Source organism: Gavialis gangeticus, unplaced genomic scaffold (assembly GCF_001723915.1).
Source record: "Gavialis gangeticus isolate Ggan-Ray unplaced genomic scaffold, GavGan_comp1, whole genome shotgun sequence".
NCBI classification, from domain to species: Eukaryota; Metazoa; Chordata; order Crocodylia; family Gavialidae; genus Gavialis; species Gavialis gangeticus.
The window spans coordinates 73,224,413-73,241,326 of NW_017729034.1; the positions used below are offsets into that span (position 1 = coordinate 73,224,413).

Sequence of the window (16,914 nt, forward strand, 5' to 3'; positions counted from 1 at the left end):
CCTGGGGGTTTTTAAGAGGAGGTTGGATGACCACCTTACTGGGGTCATTTGACCCCAGTGCTCTTCCTGCCATGGCAGGGGGTCGGACTAGATGATCTGCTCAGGTCCCTTCCGACCCTAGAAACTATGAAACTATGAAAATCGAGACAGCAATTCAAATCACTGCCCCTCCCAATCAGCTGAATCCGAAGCCGAATCGAATACTTGCCGCTTTGCACAGGCCTACTAAATATATTTTTCTTAATGCTTACCTTGGTGAGAGGGGCCCACATAGTGCAGCACAACAGTTAGTAAAGATGTTACCATAACTGTATGGGTTGTAGTTCTCTTTACCTCTTTTATTTGACCAAGATCCTTTAATCTGGAGAGAGAGGAAAATAATGCATTGTATATTATGCCATTTGTAAACTCATGAAGGACATTATGGATAATCAAAGCAAAGTTTTACAATTTAGAACCAGAGGAAAAGAAAAGAAAAAGTGGTGTTTACAGTAATGTGGAGGTTTTAAGTTATATGCTGAGTGGCTGCATGGGTTCTCCAGTATTTGGAATGTATGGCTCTGATCCTACAAAAATATATGTGTGCAAATGTGTATGGACTCCCTGCAGTCTCATAGGACTATGACACTCAGAGTATGACACCGTTTGGCAACCACTGAGTAACAGAGGGCTAAATAACACAGCTTGGCCATATGGAAGGCTGGAACACATGATTTATTATAGAGTTGACCTTCAACAGCAACATGACAATGGATGGCTGCTTCACAAACCATGTGTACAAGGACTATTGGACTCACTCAAGCTCCTTGCAGTCTGTCAACAGTGGGGAAGATGTGCAGAGCACCCACCAGAGAAATTCCTGTCCCCTCCAAACCCTAGGGAGAGACAGGTCTCCAGCCCTGTAAACCCAAGGGGAGTTGGAGGAAGGCAGCCCTTGCTCATATTGACATAAGCAGGACCCCTCTGCACTTCATACCCCAGCAAAAGGTTCCTATCTGTAGAGTGCCCCTACCTACTTCAATTGAGCATGAACAGCCCCATGCTGATCATTACCTCACTGCTCTGCCAGTCCATGTCTGATCTGGGACATGTCCCAGCCTTTGCAGCTGGTGTCCAGCAAGTGGTACACCAAAGTCTGGGTCCGAACAGACTATGAGGAGCATTCCAAAGCATAGCACACTTCTGGATACATTCAAGAGCTGCACTAATCACATGTCCACTCTGTACCACATGTTGGCAACAGCTGCGGGAGCAGGGATTGGGACAGAAGCACCAACATATGCCCAGCCAGCCTGGACCTTGGTGCAAAATGGCTTCTGGACACAGAGAAACTGCTGCAGCTAAGAGGTCTGTTCTGTGCTGCATGCCAGGCTAGTTGTGGACTTGCTTCTGCCTCTGTCCCAGGCCTTGCTGCTGCCTGGCTTGTAGTGCAGAATGGGCCACTATGGCTCCCCACACATCCAAAAGTGTGCAGTGCTTTGGGATGCTCCTTGCAGTCTGCCAGATCCCAAAGCTTGGCAGGCCATGTTGACCCTTGGAGTATGAAGATTAGCATGTAACCAGGTTTTTGCATAAAAAAGTGACTTTAATTTAAGAAGATAGCTACTTTATCAAGATTACAAAATTCTCTGGAGAAACACTGGAAGTGCAATGTACAATTATAAATAAACAACAGGAATACTTGTCCATCATATTCTTTAGCCCTTCAGCTTCCATGAAGCAAACAAACAAAGGTTATTATTCATTCTTTCATTTTCAGCCTACTAAATCTGGAGTAGAGGCTACTAAGGAGTATTTTGCAATCCTGCAGCCAGGACCCCAGGAGGGGACACAAATTCCATGTCCTCTCTTATGAAATTCCCTGATGTAAAACCAGTAATTTCTATTTTGGCCATGAAAAGCCTAATTATTTGAGCTTTTTGTGCCCAAAAGGTGAATTAGTGAGCTCCTTAGTCTAACTAAGCAGTCTTGCTGTAATACCTTGAAAAATTCATGTCTTTACTTAATGCGAGTAAGCAGTTTACTTGGACACAGGCATGTTGCACTGTCACTACTCTATCTGAGAGCTTGCCAAGACTCCTGAAGAAAGTTTTATTTGACAAAATGAATGAAAATTAGTTTGTCTAGAAAGCCAAGGCTGGCCTCAATTCAAAACAGCCACGGACTGTTACTTCATTTTATCTTTCTTGTCTTACTGAACAAAAACAGGTGTACTTCTTTGATCACTGGCTACTTGCCCAGATATTTAGCTCTGAAGAATGCTATATCCTGCATTGTTATCCTCTGTAGTTTACAAAATACAGAATTCACAAATAAGCTTTTAAGTAATAACCAAAATATATCCAAACAAACACAGAGCTATGTTTCAGGTTATCAATCAACTATAAAAAGGACTATAATAAAATATATAAAAATAAGCATAAGTTTTATGCAATTCTTTCAAAATTTCATGTTGTTATGTTTTGTTTAAATAGCTAGGCTGAAACCACAAGCCCTTGTACCATTTGTTAGTTAGCTGCTTCTCCTTTTTAAACTCAAATTTCTTAGAGCAATAATTTGTTTAGGAGAAACATATTTGTATCTCCATAGTTAGTTAGACAAAGCTGGAACTACGGAACAGAAAAATCCAAATTACATGTGCAACAGATTGTGAAAACAGATAAGGCTGACCTAGAAAATAAAGATCTATGTCTTACAGTGGAAAACTGGCCTCAAGTTGCCAGAAAAAGTCAGAGACAAGAGACTATGGAACTTCTGAGACCTAAATTGGCAGGTATCTTTCAAAACTCTGTTCAAATTCAAATAATTTAAATATTTTAAAATTAATAATTAAGGAGTCCAGTAGAAAACCAGGAGGTACTATAAATGGCTGGTTATTTGTCTAGTAAACTTAAAAGCATTATGTAGGATTTTTGAAGTATGAGTATTGGCTTACTTGGTTGGTTTGTGTCTATCCTTTTCTTTCATCTTCTGTTTCAAGACATGCATCTAACTAGCGTAAGGCATACTGGATACACTAAAAACGTAATGATTTTTTAAACCACTGTAGTGGTCCATGACGCTTCTTTTGATACACTGCATCAAATATTACTTAGTTTCTACCTCACTAGAGCCCAGTCATATAAATATGCATATATACAGTTCCCTTTTTGCATTAAATAGGAGTGAAACCATACAATATATACAATTAGCACAAATGCAACTTTCATATTTACTATATGAAGCAGATCAAGAACTTACATCTTCATTTGTTGTTTGATTGGAGCTGATCAAATATGTGTGAAAACCTGAGAGACCAACAATGGACCAAACAGAGAAAAAGCATACCACAGCTTCCAGCACAGTGAGTAAAAGTCAAGGAAGTATAAACAAGCACAAAATTTGCATGGTATCTAGTAATTATGAGCACTCACCTAGTCCTTTGGATCTGTGAAGTTCTGCACTTTGATCTATGCAACACTCACAACACCCATATTATGCAGGGATGTTGACTGTGAAAAACAGAGGCACAGGCCAAGGCCACAGACTGCCCAAGGCCACTTGCTAAATCAGTGGCAAAGACAAAACCGGAACTATTGTTTGTACTAGTTTATAACTAGTACTGATAGATGCTGCAGCAATACAAATTAGATCTCAGGAGATTTCCTGTTGCCAGTCATGCGTGCTAGGAGATCAGGCTGTCTTTTCTTCTGTCCCTGAAGCCAAGATACTGACCAAGGGTCCGACATTTTTATGATCAGACCAAAAGTAGTGAAAAAAAACAAAAACAAAAAATCCACTTGCTCTCCTTTACCAGCGTGCCAAATGATGAAGATGATGGAATATACTTTACTGTTTCATCTGAGACCTGAAACACCCAAAATAAAGCAACTGTGGAATTTGCAGGGCTTGTTTACAGTGTTTAATCTTTTCAAATTTTCCGATTGTAAAGCATGTAGCTGAAAAGCACCAAATGTATTGATTCCATTATGATAAACACAAGGTAATCACTCAATCATGGCTCAACACTATTTTTAAAGATGATCTTAGTCATTCTCCTTTTTGTAGTTCTGAAATGCCTTCTTTCTCTCTCTCCTTTTCCCAGAGATGACCACCAGACAAAATGATCAGTAATTAGCTTTTCCTAAGACATTTATGTCACCCTGAAATCAGTCAGCTGATAGGGTGCTGTAAGTACACAGCATATTACAACATGCCTTTGACTATGCCTAAATGACATTATCTCAATAAAGATGCCACATTTTGCTCCTAAAGCAAGCAACCACTATAGCCAGGCTTTCTATTGATAATTTATTTACATATTTTACATGCTATAGCTAAGAACTTAAAACTCTTACTTTCTGTTAATGTATTATCTGGGATAGGCTAATAGGAGGATTTAGCCAGGAAACATAAACCAAGAGGAGAAAAGGCTTTGGCTTCTACAAAAATGTATGATAAATCAATAAAGCATGTGACACTCAGGGGGGAAGAATAGGTTAAAAATTATTCTGTACACAAGCATTAATTAAAACCAGTTTCCATGACAACATTTCTCAAAATATTTAAGAAAAAGGACATTTTAGGTTTCAATATGCACAACTTGTAACCTCATTTATTAACCTCTTCTGCATAAGACAAATGTACACAATTCCCCTCACACTATGAAAAGACCAAACTCTAAAAATGAAATATCTTGGATGACCTGATCCCTTAAAAATTAAAACAAAATCCAAATGTATGCAAGGCAAAGGGTCATAAAACAGTTTTGCACTTTAGCACTGCTATGCTCCAATGAATGGGGGCCATGCATCTAATCTGTCATTATTCTGTTGTTGCCAAAAAGTAACTATAACTCTTTTTGGCCCCCATCACATAATTTTGCTCAAATGCAGTATAGTGTAAATGGCAGAAATTTTCATACTCAAGCAGAACTGGAAGATGAGCCAACAATTTATTAGTTTTTTATGAAAATATAAATACTTATCAGTGTATAAAGAATAGTTTTGCTCAGGATATAGGCAACTCAACTTGAAACATTCCCCTGCAGCAACGGAATGGATTCCTGAGCAGCAGTTGTGCTACTTTTCTTTCTGTCCCTCAGGAGACACTTGCAGGGTCACAGGTGGGCAAAAAAAGAAAATTTGCTTTGTGGATCAAGCAGGAATAACAACAGCACAGCCTCTGTGGCAGAACAGGTAGATTAAGGGAAATTGAGAAAACCTGGTAGGAAAGCACACTGTTGCTGACAGGGGCTGAGAAGCAAATGAGTATGGGGGAACAGTCTGCAAACAGCAGGCACAAGGCAACCCTGGAAGTTGGGCTGCTGGCACAGCTTGATAGAGCCTCTAAATGAAGCCACAAATGATGGAATTTAGCCCTCATAGTAGAACCTATGAGACCATTTTTAAATTGCTCTCAGAGACAGATGAAGCAGGTCTAAGGAATGAATGCCAGTTACTTGCATACATGGGTTGGATATTGGGAAGAACTTTCTGACTATGACAGTGGTTAAGCATTAAGACAGGCTGCTTAGAGAGGTGGTGGAATCTCCAACCTCGGACATTTTTAAGAGCAGGTTAGATAGACTTGGCCAGGGTGGTTGGGTCAGGGATGATCCTGCCTGAGCAGTGTCGAATGAGATGACTTCATAAAGTCCCTTCCAAACCTGATTCTATCCCTCTTTTTGGACTGTCCCACCGGAACAGTTGGGCAGATCCATGTTAATCTTTCATTGTAACTGACTAGAAAGTTGTACCTCGCTATTTGCAACTTTTCCTTTGTGCCAGCCCTAGTGAATTATCCCTTTCTTGTACCTATTGACAGGAACATTTTTCAGGAAAACATAAGATGCTTAAACCAACAGGGCTTAGTAGCTTATTTGGAAATAAAGCTATTAAGGTTAATAAAACCTTCTTCCTGAGACAGTGGTTCACCTAATGTCCTATACCAAATGTCTGAAAAAGATTTGGGGCACTACATCATTTAGAGCAACCTGATTGAAGAGGTACCATTACAAAACGTTCCTTTGTGGTCTGGACGCTGATGGTGTTAATTAATTATGCAAGAAAAGATATTAGGACAAACTTTCATCTTATAATGGTGGTTGAGCACTGCAACAGATCAACTAGAAAGGTTGGGGAATCTTGAGAGGTCCCTTAGTTAAATTTTTGTGACTCCATGGCAGTTGGGAGTTAGACTAGCCCAGAGGACAGCACACACAACTATAATGACTGGTAACCTTATTGTTCTGAGCAAGAAGCCAAACAAAGCAAACATGGTGCCTGGAGAGGCACACAAAATTACAACATTTAAACAAACAGTGTCACATATAATAGCTACTGAACTTTTCCACCACACCTTCCAGCCCTACTTTTCTATGATTCAAACTGTTTCAGAGCATGTCACATTGTGGTATTCCTGCACAAACTCTTCTGAGATTATCACCCACAATTTCTGAGATACGTGTATATATTAAAGAATTTAGTATCGCAACACTCCGGGTAAGGGAGAGAAGCATTAGGGCAAGTCAACAGGCTGCAGCACAGCCTGCTCCTTCTGTAATTCAGAAAGTTCTCACTGAATTTGCAATATGGAGCCCTCTGAAACATGCCACCCTACGCTCCCTACCCAAGTGGGACAAAGGGAAGAAGATTCCAGAGATGGGAAATAGGAGCTTCCTGGAACCTCACCACAAGGCTGATGGCATTCACAAGAGGGTGTCTCCTAAGAGTTTCCTGACCTACAACTACAGCCTAAATGCCCCACAGAATCTTTATCGTGTCCTTTCACTTAGCAGATGCTGCCCTAAACTAGGGACAGATCAAGAGCTCCTTTAGGCTTATGCCTCATCTACCATGAGCAATGGTTTTAATGGGTGATGGCCTAGTAGGTGACCTTCCTTCTCTGAACATAATAATGCCTCAAGTGAATAAGGTGGGGCTTTCCCAGACTTCTTTCAATTAAAAACAACAATCAAGAACAAGAGGGCTTTCTTGTATTTTTTTAAGGGAAGCATACATCTCAATGTCCTTAAAAGGAACAAAAAGGCAAATCACCCAAGTACTGAGTTTAATACTCATCTAGTTTAGACCAACGTAAATATCTGGGGAAATAGGTAAGTGATAAAAAAATATATATTCTCCTTAGCACACAGAAAGCTATTCTACACTCTGCTCATAAAGATGAAAATGAGAAAATAAAAAGATGGAAGGCCATTAATTATTTTGAATAAATATAAACTTATACATGTCTGATGAATACACAGCGGTTACCGCAGTCCTTGAGCATGGTAATATTGTGCAAGACAGCTAGTATCTTGAACAACTCAGTTTGTCACATAGCTTAAGAACAATGTTATCTGCTGAACACCAAGGTTTTAACCATTCATGATTCGACTACCTTGCCCCAAAGCAAAATTCCTGGTACTGTTATGCAATTTTATATTTTTATTTTTAGGAATATCAGCCAGCCCATTAAGCTGTCTAAAGCATCAAAATTAAAATCAGGCTGTTTCTACAAGATGCTCTACTGAGCCTTTTAAACTGGCAAGCCCCTGAAAGCAAATTATGAATAAAAAGCCTATTGTTTCTGTACAAGGATCCACAAATGTGGAATCAATTACCTTTTGATTTAAGAATAAATGGAAGCTTTTCCATTTTGAGATAACTGAAAGACTAATCCATTATTAGAAGTGATTGAAATTCTTTTAATTGGAAGCTATTGTTGTGTTCTTTAGGATAGTTTGCGATTCATAAAAAACAATGCCCTTGCTTAAAAATGGAGTTTGTATTTCAGAGATCCTGAGAGATGAATACACAAATCAGGGAACATGACGGAAGTTAGGTCTGAAAAAATTAGAAAGTTTGACACTTAGCAATACACAGAGGTGGAGAGCAGAATCTTCCTTTATGTACAATACCTTTTTAAAAATCAGTTGGTTACTTATCACCAAGATGAAAGGTAAACAATTAAGACTGAAGTCAAGAAATTTCCACGGTTTTTTTTGCAGAATATTTTCATAAGCATTCTCTCTGTCCTCCTTAAAAATTGGGGGCGAGGGGAGGCAGGGGAGTGTTGTGCATACATCTCAGCATACTCTACAGATCCCCCTAGTCTGCCTGGCAACAGATGGCACTAGTGCATAGGGCAGCCTTGATTAGCTGACTCAGACTGCCCATGGTCAGCCTTTATTTCCCTGCAGCAATGTGAGGATTGTGAAGGGGGCATGTTTTGTTTCATGCTGCAGCAGCAGAGTCCAGCAAGCAACACACAGTCTCCCAGGGGAAGCAAAAGGGAAATGCTAGACGACTATATTTTCTTCTGAGAGAAGCCACAGCATGCACAGGCATTCATGCTCCCAGAAGAAACTCTCCTGTGAGTGATTTAACGCTAATTGTTCCCAGGTTATTTTTCTTCTGGGATGGCCATTTTTTCTCTGGGATAAAAAGCCTGAACAACTGTACATTTGAGATTTCTCCTTGGAGAACAGCGACTCTACCAGGATAAACTGAATGTCTGTATGAGGCCTCTCTTAGGAAAAAATTAAAGGATTTTTACACTGAATTTGTGAGTGGTACAAATAGTTTCTCACACCTGATCCAAAAATAGGAACAGGGAGTTAGAAGTTTAAATAGGAAGTCAAAGAGTAAGGCTGGCAGCACCCCCATCTTTCCTTCTTGTTAGGAAAGAACCAAGGCCCTAATCTATGCCTGACACATAACTAGTGAAACTAGCAGGAAGCTGCTGAGAAGTGTTAAAAAGCAACAGTGATATTGAGCTATATACATAGAGGCAGTGTAGGGCAAAATCTAAGTACTTGAAAATATGATTTCTAGACACAGTAAAATATATCCAAAAGAACAGACTAAATTATCAGCAGGAAAATACTTCAGCAAGATTATATTGTTCAATTTTAGTTTAAGCTTTTAGATGGTTTATAATAGACTTCTGCTATTTTACCACCAAGAGTCAATGAGTTCTATAGAACTTTCTTCTTGAGTCTGGACAAGTCCATTTATACTCGTTTAAAAAAAAGGAGTGGATACAGGATGATGTAATTTACTTTAATCTGGTATAAAATTATCCAGGGGAAAATGTGTGTAAAACTGTACTAGTACGTGTTTGGTCTATCCACAGCTTATCCCAGGGTAGCAGTTTGCTCAAAAGCAAACAGTCTATTAGCTTCCCCTCCCAACCCAACCTAGGGGAAAGGCACTGTTATACCTGTGCAGCTACCTTGGCATAGCTGCACAGCTGTCTGTTCTGGTGCAATCTGAATTTACATACAACAATGATATGTTACATTGATGCAAAATGTGCAGTACATCTAGGACCTGATTAGTATAGAGCAGCGGTTTTCAACCTTTTTTCATTTGCAGACCCCCATTCCTAATGGAGGTGCAAACCTCTCTGGAAGTTTCAAATGGACGTGCAGACCCTTTTGATTGATCATAGTCACCTTTTGCAAACCCCTTAAACATAGTCTACAGACCACAGGCTAAAAACCACTGGTACAGAGCATTTATAACTAAATAATTCATTTAATAGAATAATATATTTCATAGACATTAGAGCTGGAAGGGACCTCGGAAGATCATCGAGTCCAGCCCGCCGCCCAAAGGCCAGGAAGTCAGCTGGGGTCATAGGATCCCAGCAAGATAAGCATCCAATTTGCTCTTGAAGGTGTTCAATGTAGGTGCATAATCCATAATTTTCTCTTGAATTGGCTCTGAGAATTCTATAACAGTTAATAGGCATTATATATCTTTATCTAGAGAAGATCTATCTCCAAAAGATGCAAGATAGTCAAAATAAGTTTGCCTAACCCAGGCATGGGCAATTATTTTGGGCGGAGGGCCGCTTACTGAATTTTGGGAAGCCATCGAGGGCCACATGACAAGCAGCCGGGGGCATATAAATATTAATTTTCTAAATTTTTAGGGGCTCCGTGGGCTGGATAGAATCTCCTGGCAGGCTGCATCCAGCTGGCAGGCCACTTTTTGCCCACCCCTGCCCTAATCCCTATAATCAGCAAAGTGAGAAACACTGTAGAAATGCAAGATCAAGAGGTGAAATCATTTTCGAGAAAGTCCTAACTCCAGGTACTAAACTGCAGCAAATGAAATCATGTCCAGGCTACAATCCATTTCTTAAAATTAACACAAGAAAACCTACAATGCATTTCAGTGAAAGGATATCTTGCAGGACTGTCCTTGAGGGCATTTAAGAACCCTGTCTGTTGTGATCCTGTGGAAACAAAAGACATTTAATAACTGAGTAAGCTTTTTTATTATAAACTGATTTCACCACAGATCACATCCATAGATTAAACACAATAGAAGCCTGAAGATCAATTGCATAATTACATTTTGAATGTATTATAGCATACAGTTCCCTAATATGAGGCTGTGATTTTGTTATTCAACAAAAATGTTAGACCTGATTATAACTCAGCCACATCTGCAGGATATTTTCCAAGTAATACCAGATTGATGTCTGCATAGTTTCCCATGAATAAGATTTCTGATTATCCATCTGTGTTCTTTTCAATCCTAATATGGAAACAAAAGATTGCAGAAGCTATTTTTTTCTTTATGAAAGGCTCTGCTCTTTTCAAAGTTACCTTTGGTCTTGGAAACGTGATAAAAATAAATGCTGTGCTACAGCCCAGGTTCTCAGTGGCTCCTTGTTTACTCTAGGAGCCAAGGAACCAAGTACAGTTCTCCAGTCTTGGGACGTCTTGAATAGCACCTCCTAACCCTATCTAATCTAGAGCAAACTGACAATCAGTCTATCTTAGGGCAGGTCCACTAGCAGAGATTAGGGGTGCACCGATAGAGATTTTTTGGGCTGATGCTGATGGCCAATTTTAAGGAGCCATATCAGCCAGTACTGATCTGATTGGTGATATGCAGCCAGGCAGCATGGAGAGCAGCATCTGGCTGCTAAGTCTGTTGTGAGGGAAGGGGTGGGGGGGTGCAGATTGAGGCCCCTGCAGTGAGGGAGGGAGTGAGGCTGGGGCTGTGGTTGGGGCAGCAGTTGCAGAGCTGGGGCAGAGTGGAGGGGGGTGCAGGCCACAGCTGTGAGCGGCTCGTCCAAGGGGTGCGGGGAGGGGGCAGTGTGTACTCCTGGATCTGCATGCGGGGCGAGGGCAAGCTGCTGCTGCAAGCTGGGACAAGGGCAGCACCAGGCTCTTCCTGGTGGGGGGCTGGGTGGAGGTGATGCTGGGAGGGGGGTGGTCAGGGGGCTATGGTGAATTTTGGGGTGGCTGCAGCCTGCCCCCATAACCCCTCCTCCCAGCACCACCACTGCCTGCCCTGAGCACAGCCTGGTCCAGCCCCCTGTGGGGAAGAGTACAGCACAGCCTCAGCCCCAGCAGCCCGCCTTCACCCCCCACATAGATCCAGAGGCAAAGGCCCCCCCATGCTCTCCTGGGTGCACACTGCAGTAGGAACCACCCCCTCCCTCCACCCCCCCAGATGAGCCACTTGCAGCTCCGTCCCATGCGCCACCCCAGCTGTGCAATGCTTGTCTCTGCCCCAGCCCCACTCCCTCCCTCACCACTAGGGCCTTTATCTGAGCCCCCGCAAGCCCCTTCTTTTGCAACAGACTTACCAGCCAGATCTGGCTGTTCTCCACACTGCTAGGCTGCGCTCCTGGCCACCTGTGTGCTGCACTGAGGCTGCGCACATGCACAGGGCATGTATCAATGACATTGATCGGCCATGTTAGCCAAAAAAAACACTGAATATCAATACTGTCGTTTTTCCTTCTATCGGTGCTGATGCAATATGGGACCAATGTGTCTGTGCACCTCTGGCAGTGAAAAACCTGATGATGCATGCTTTGGCCACACCTGTGCCCAGAGGTTCCACATCAGCTCTTTACCCATTGGTGAGTCCACACTGTATATTAGGCCCTCTTACTGCTCTTATGCGGTTCAGGTATGTAACGCAGATGATGTGCATTTAAGAAACTGGTCTTTGCAGAACCTCTCATTTTTATGGTATCATTCAATCCTGATGTATTTAATGCCTTATTAACCTCCCTAGGAAGAAAATTCCCCTCCCTAACCTAATCTGTGCTTCTGAGAAGAAAAGAAATCTAGATGCATTAAAACTGGCTTTTTTACACAGGCAGTCTTGCCATAAGCCAGAATGGTATTTTACAGTGGTTGCCATTAAAAAGGGAAAACTTACTTCCATTTTATATCTGATTCTTCATATTTTATTGCAGGATTCTCACACCTGGGTCTTAGATTCACAGTATAAACTGGTGAAATTCCCCTAACTTCCCCAGATTTGGGGTCCTTAAAGACAGTGGTGGCAGGAAAATGTAAAAGCTACATTGTACTGGTGGTCATATGTTGCTTTACCAGGAAAGATTCATCAAACTATATAAACCAATCACCAAAACAAGATGGTTGAAAAAAGTGGTCCCCCCAAAAGAGATTAATAAATATAAAAATAAATCCTAATGTGGAGAAGGCTTTGAGAACAAGCAAAGATAATTGGGTTGGTGGGGATTAGAAACAGAAAAATTTGGCAAGATGTCATTTTCAGAGAAACCAAAGTACACAGCAGTTCTCTTTTTTCCCCCCAAACATGCTATTTGTGTTGAGAATTAAAAAGCTCAGGAGGATGCCCCCAAAAGAAAGAGACCATCATAAAACTATTGTAACAGACCGGAAGAATCAACCTCATGCTCATGTTTTTTTTATGGAAAAATGAGCATAAGATACAATTCTGAAAAACATAATGGATGATTGCTTGTAGGATGTATAAAAACAAGTTTCATAGAACTGACCCAAACTAAGAACACTCTAGGTCCTCAAAAATACCTTGGACTTCTGTTCTTTAAAAACAGTTCAACAGGACAAACAAATTTGCCCCTTACGTAGTAAACATATAGAGGACCCACATGACTTCCTTGTACACTCCTATAAATGAAATCCTATGGTTCAGGCAATTGAGACTGGAAAGGACAGAAAAACTGGGGCTGACAGGCTCAGTTAACTAGAAATATAATGGTACCTTTGGAGGGCATCTCAGATAAGTTATTTTTCTAAGTTATTTTCAGATAAGCACCTTATTCTTATAAAATTTGTAAAGTATGATAAATCAGCATAGCCTTAAAACTAGTTCACTACGAAAATGATCTTCAGTGAAAGAAGCCTGCCCTTATCGGTACTGGGTGGCTTAGAAAGGAGCTTTCATTAGCTGTACTAAGACTACATCATTATTCTGTAACACTACTACTCTTCAATTATAGGTTTCAGAGACCAAAGGTCCATCCACCAAGTACCACACAAAAGGTTAGAGACTCCATCGATTAGTTCTCAGCCTGAACATAACAGAATGGACCAAGATGGATTCAATTTTTATATCAGACTCATATAAGAGAAAGTGGTAGCCAGTTAATTTATGCATTTCTTCTGTCAGTCTCCTCCCATAAGGCTAAAAGTAGAAAAACTTAAGCCACCAACTCAAAAACAGTGTTTCTACTTAGCTTCTGTCAGCAGACAATATAAAAAATGCTACACTTCCAGATTGGGATGGATTTAGGTGTCATGGCTCAGTAACTAGACCCTACCTTGTCCTGATGGGAACAACTTTGGCAATCTTGAAAACACCTACAAACCAAAATTGACTAAGTCATTATGAACCTTCTGGAATCAATGATAATCTCATCTGAATTTTGCTAGGGTTATTGAAAGACATACAGAAACCTACTTCCACATACGAAGAATAAAACCTCTTTGTAATATGGTTTTCACAACCCCTTGATCAGAAAATTGAGCCAGTTCTTGTTTGCATGAACGATAGAGAACCACATCTACTGTGCTGTATCATCAATGATGAATTGCTGTGTCCAATTCATCACTACAGGACACAAGAGGCTTCTTATCATAGATTTCCCAAGGTAGTTGACATAGCCTACTCCAGGGATGAAGATAGAGTCCACAGAGCTCTCCACAGGTCTGGAAACTTGGCCACATGGCAAGTCATGGCAGCATTAATTGCCACAGCTAATGGAGCTGCAACAATTAACGCAGCTGATGCTTATCTTGCCACAAAATTTCTGGACTGTTGAGGAGTTCTGTGAGCTGAATCCAGGGGTGGAGCTGTGTCATCTGCCCCATGGGGCCAGATATTTGGCAGTGGGAAGAGCAGCACCTGCAGCAAGTCTGAGAACCACAGAAATTAAAACTGTTACTGCCAAATTCCAGCCCCATGGTTCACATGACATGCTCTGGATGCAGCCTGTAGACTGGCTCAGGGACTCCACTGGCCTATACCATCAGCAGCTGGGTGTCCTGAAGAAAGAGGTTTATTTTCTGCTTTCATACCTGTTTCATATAAAAAAACAAAACAAAACAGTGGCCTGATTCACTGTTTAAATCAGAATAATTTTCTGGAGTATCAAGTCTCTGAAGATGATCACCAAGTTCAAGACCACTCTGCTGAGCATGGGTGCGCAGTTAATACTTCTCATCCAGAGACAGAAGACCTCTGCAGAGAATATCCATGGTCACTACTATTTAGAAAAGACTGGTTTGGGATTTTGACTGTTTCTGGAACATCAGGCAAACTACAGTTATAGTCATAGTCATGAAACCCAACATCTGTAGCATGGTCCAAGCTGTCACTCTCTCTCTCTCATCCTTTCTGCTAGACTGGCATTGTCCAGGATCTTGTCCCTGGATAGAAGTCTTTTTGTAGCATCATTGAGTGGCCTTCCTTTGTGTAAGATATTTTATGTAAGAAACAGAACTAGCCTTAGAGCTGAATGGATTCCTAATCACTGCAGTAAGACTAAATCCCAATGCAATGAGTTGGGGCTTTGAGAACTCTAAAGCAGAGATGCACTGAAGCCAAGTACGGAAGGATTCTGAGCCAAACACAAAGAACGGGATTAGGGAACTGAGGTTCCAGGAAACTACTTCCTATTCTTGCTTATTGGCCAAGTATCAGCTGAAGGGTTGCAGGGCTGCCAAAGTAAAATCAACCAAAAATTACTGGATGACAGGAGAAAGAAATACAGAAAGACTACTTGAAGGAGAATCACTGAGGGAGCTGTGGAGCTAAGGCTTCAATTGAATTAAGTTTTACTATCGCAGTCAAGAAAATGAGAACCCCATAGCATGAATGCTTCACAGATGACATCTTTAAAACAGGCAGCATTTAACATTTACTACAATATCTGCAACATGCAAGGTGTTATGTGCTGTTCAACTATACACTGAGAAACAGTATCTCCCCTGATCTTAAACTAATTATCAAACTGGAGTAAATATTAACCTTTCAATGGTGACCACTGTAAAATGATAGTAAAGTGTTAAATTCACTTGCCATGCAGAAAGATCAAATACTGGAGGAAACTCAGTAATTTTACATGCTGGAAACTATGCAAAAAAGCACTGCACTCTTTAGGGAGGGAAGGCAGTTAGTTCATATAAACACTGGATTTGCACTGACAGGCAGGTTAGGATTTTCAACATATTTTTATTATTGGCAAACCAGAATTAGAGCAGGGCAAAAAATGTCTCCTTCTGGACCTAGGCATGCATGTACATGCTTGTGCACCTGTAAAGATTCAAAAGTTATAATACTAAACAGTAAATAAAGCCTTTGTTTCAATGAGAAAACAAGATTATTTGGGGAGATGTGATATCTTTTATTAGATCAATTAAATAGTTGGAAAAATTGTTCTTTGCAAGCTTTCAGGCACAAACACCCTTCTTCAGGTAGAACAGAAGCCAAAATGTAGGTCTGTGAAAATGCAAATGTGTGGCAGTGAGGATCAGAGGGGTAGAAGACAATAGGTGAGAGACAGGTAGGGGGTAGAGGGGAATGTAGTGACAGCTGATCTCTGCAAGTTTGGCAAAATCCAGTGCCCCGTACGTTTCCCTTCCTCCCCCTCCACCTGTCTCTCACCTATCATCTTCCACTCTTCTGATCCTCACTTCCATGCATTTGCATTTTTACAGACCTGCATTTGGGCTTCTGTTCTACACAATTCACCAGCAGACTGTCTATATGCCTGGGTGTTTGTGACCAAAAGCTTGCAAAGAACATTTTTTCCAACTATTTAGTTAGTCTAATAAAAGATATCACATCTACCCAAAGAACTTTGTCTACCTGTGTCCTTAGACCAACATGACTACAACCATTAGCCCTAAAGCTTTGTTCCAATAAATAATTTTTCCTATTTCAAGCCTATAAAATGTTTCTTTTGTCCTTAAATTCTCAATTATGTTTGGTAATTTTAGAATTTCCATATAGGTTATTAATGCAGGCTCCACAAATTTCAAACTGCTCTTGGCTCTAGTCTGTGTTCTGAATTTCTAAACAGAAGGAACCCTGAGGAATACCTCCGTATCTCCTCTACAGCACAGACTCGAGCAGGATTTCCTTTTGTTTCTTTCTTCCTTATTTCTTTTTTAAAAGAAAAAACAACTATTTTTTAAGGTTCAAGTAATTAAAAAAACAAAAGGCTAGCATATTTTTCAATAGAACAATTTTTGAACACAGCAATTAACAAAATAACTGTTTAACATGTTGGACCAAAAGCTGGAATTAATGCCTTGTATCATTTTGAAGCATAGTAAACAGTGTACAGAAACCTCATCAAAAGCCTAAATTTTGGGAGTGACATCAGCTCAGTGTTAACCTGTATCATTATGAAAGAGATATAGCATTAGTTTAAAAAATTCATAATGGAAGTGCATGAGAGCTTGAAAGACTCGTAAAGCCAAGTTATATCATCTTCTGTCACCAGAAACAATGATAAACATGTTATACCAAGATTAAAAGGATTTATTAGATATGGGGAAAAACAACAAACCAAAGAAAAACAAAACAACCCCCCAGCCAAACAATCCAGCATACAAATATGAAATTAATTGTAAAATCCATGATTATAAATCTGAGT

General features: G+C 40.5%; 1 protein-coding gene across 5 annotated transcripts in view; it reads right to left on the minus strand.

The window, feature by feature from the left end:
* Nucleotides 1–16,914, minus strand: part of ZDHHC14 (zinc finger DHHC-type containing 14) — a 223,464-nt gene that overhangs the window by 19,862 nt on the left and 186,688 nt on the right. For all 5 annotated transcript variants that reach the window (XM_019527180.1, XM_019527178.1, XM_019527181.1 and 2 more), the window contains 3 exons: nt 10,179–10,227; nt 3,241–3,343; nt 252–361 (listed from right to left, as the gene is read on the minus strand). In XM_019527180.1, coding sequence (XP_019382725.1) covers nt 252–361; nt 3,241–3,343; nt 10,179–10,227 — 262 coding nt within the window. The remainder of the gene's footprint in view (nt 1–251; nt 362–3,240; nt 3,344–10,178; nt 10,228–16,914) is intronic.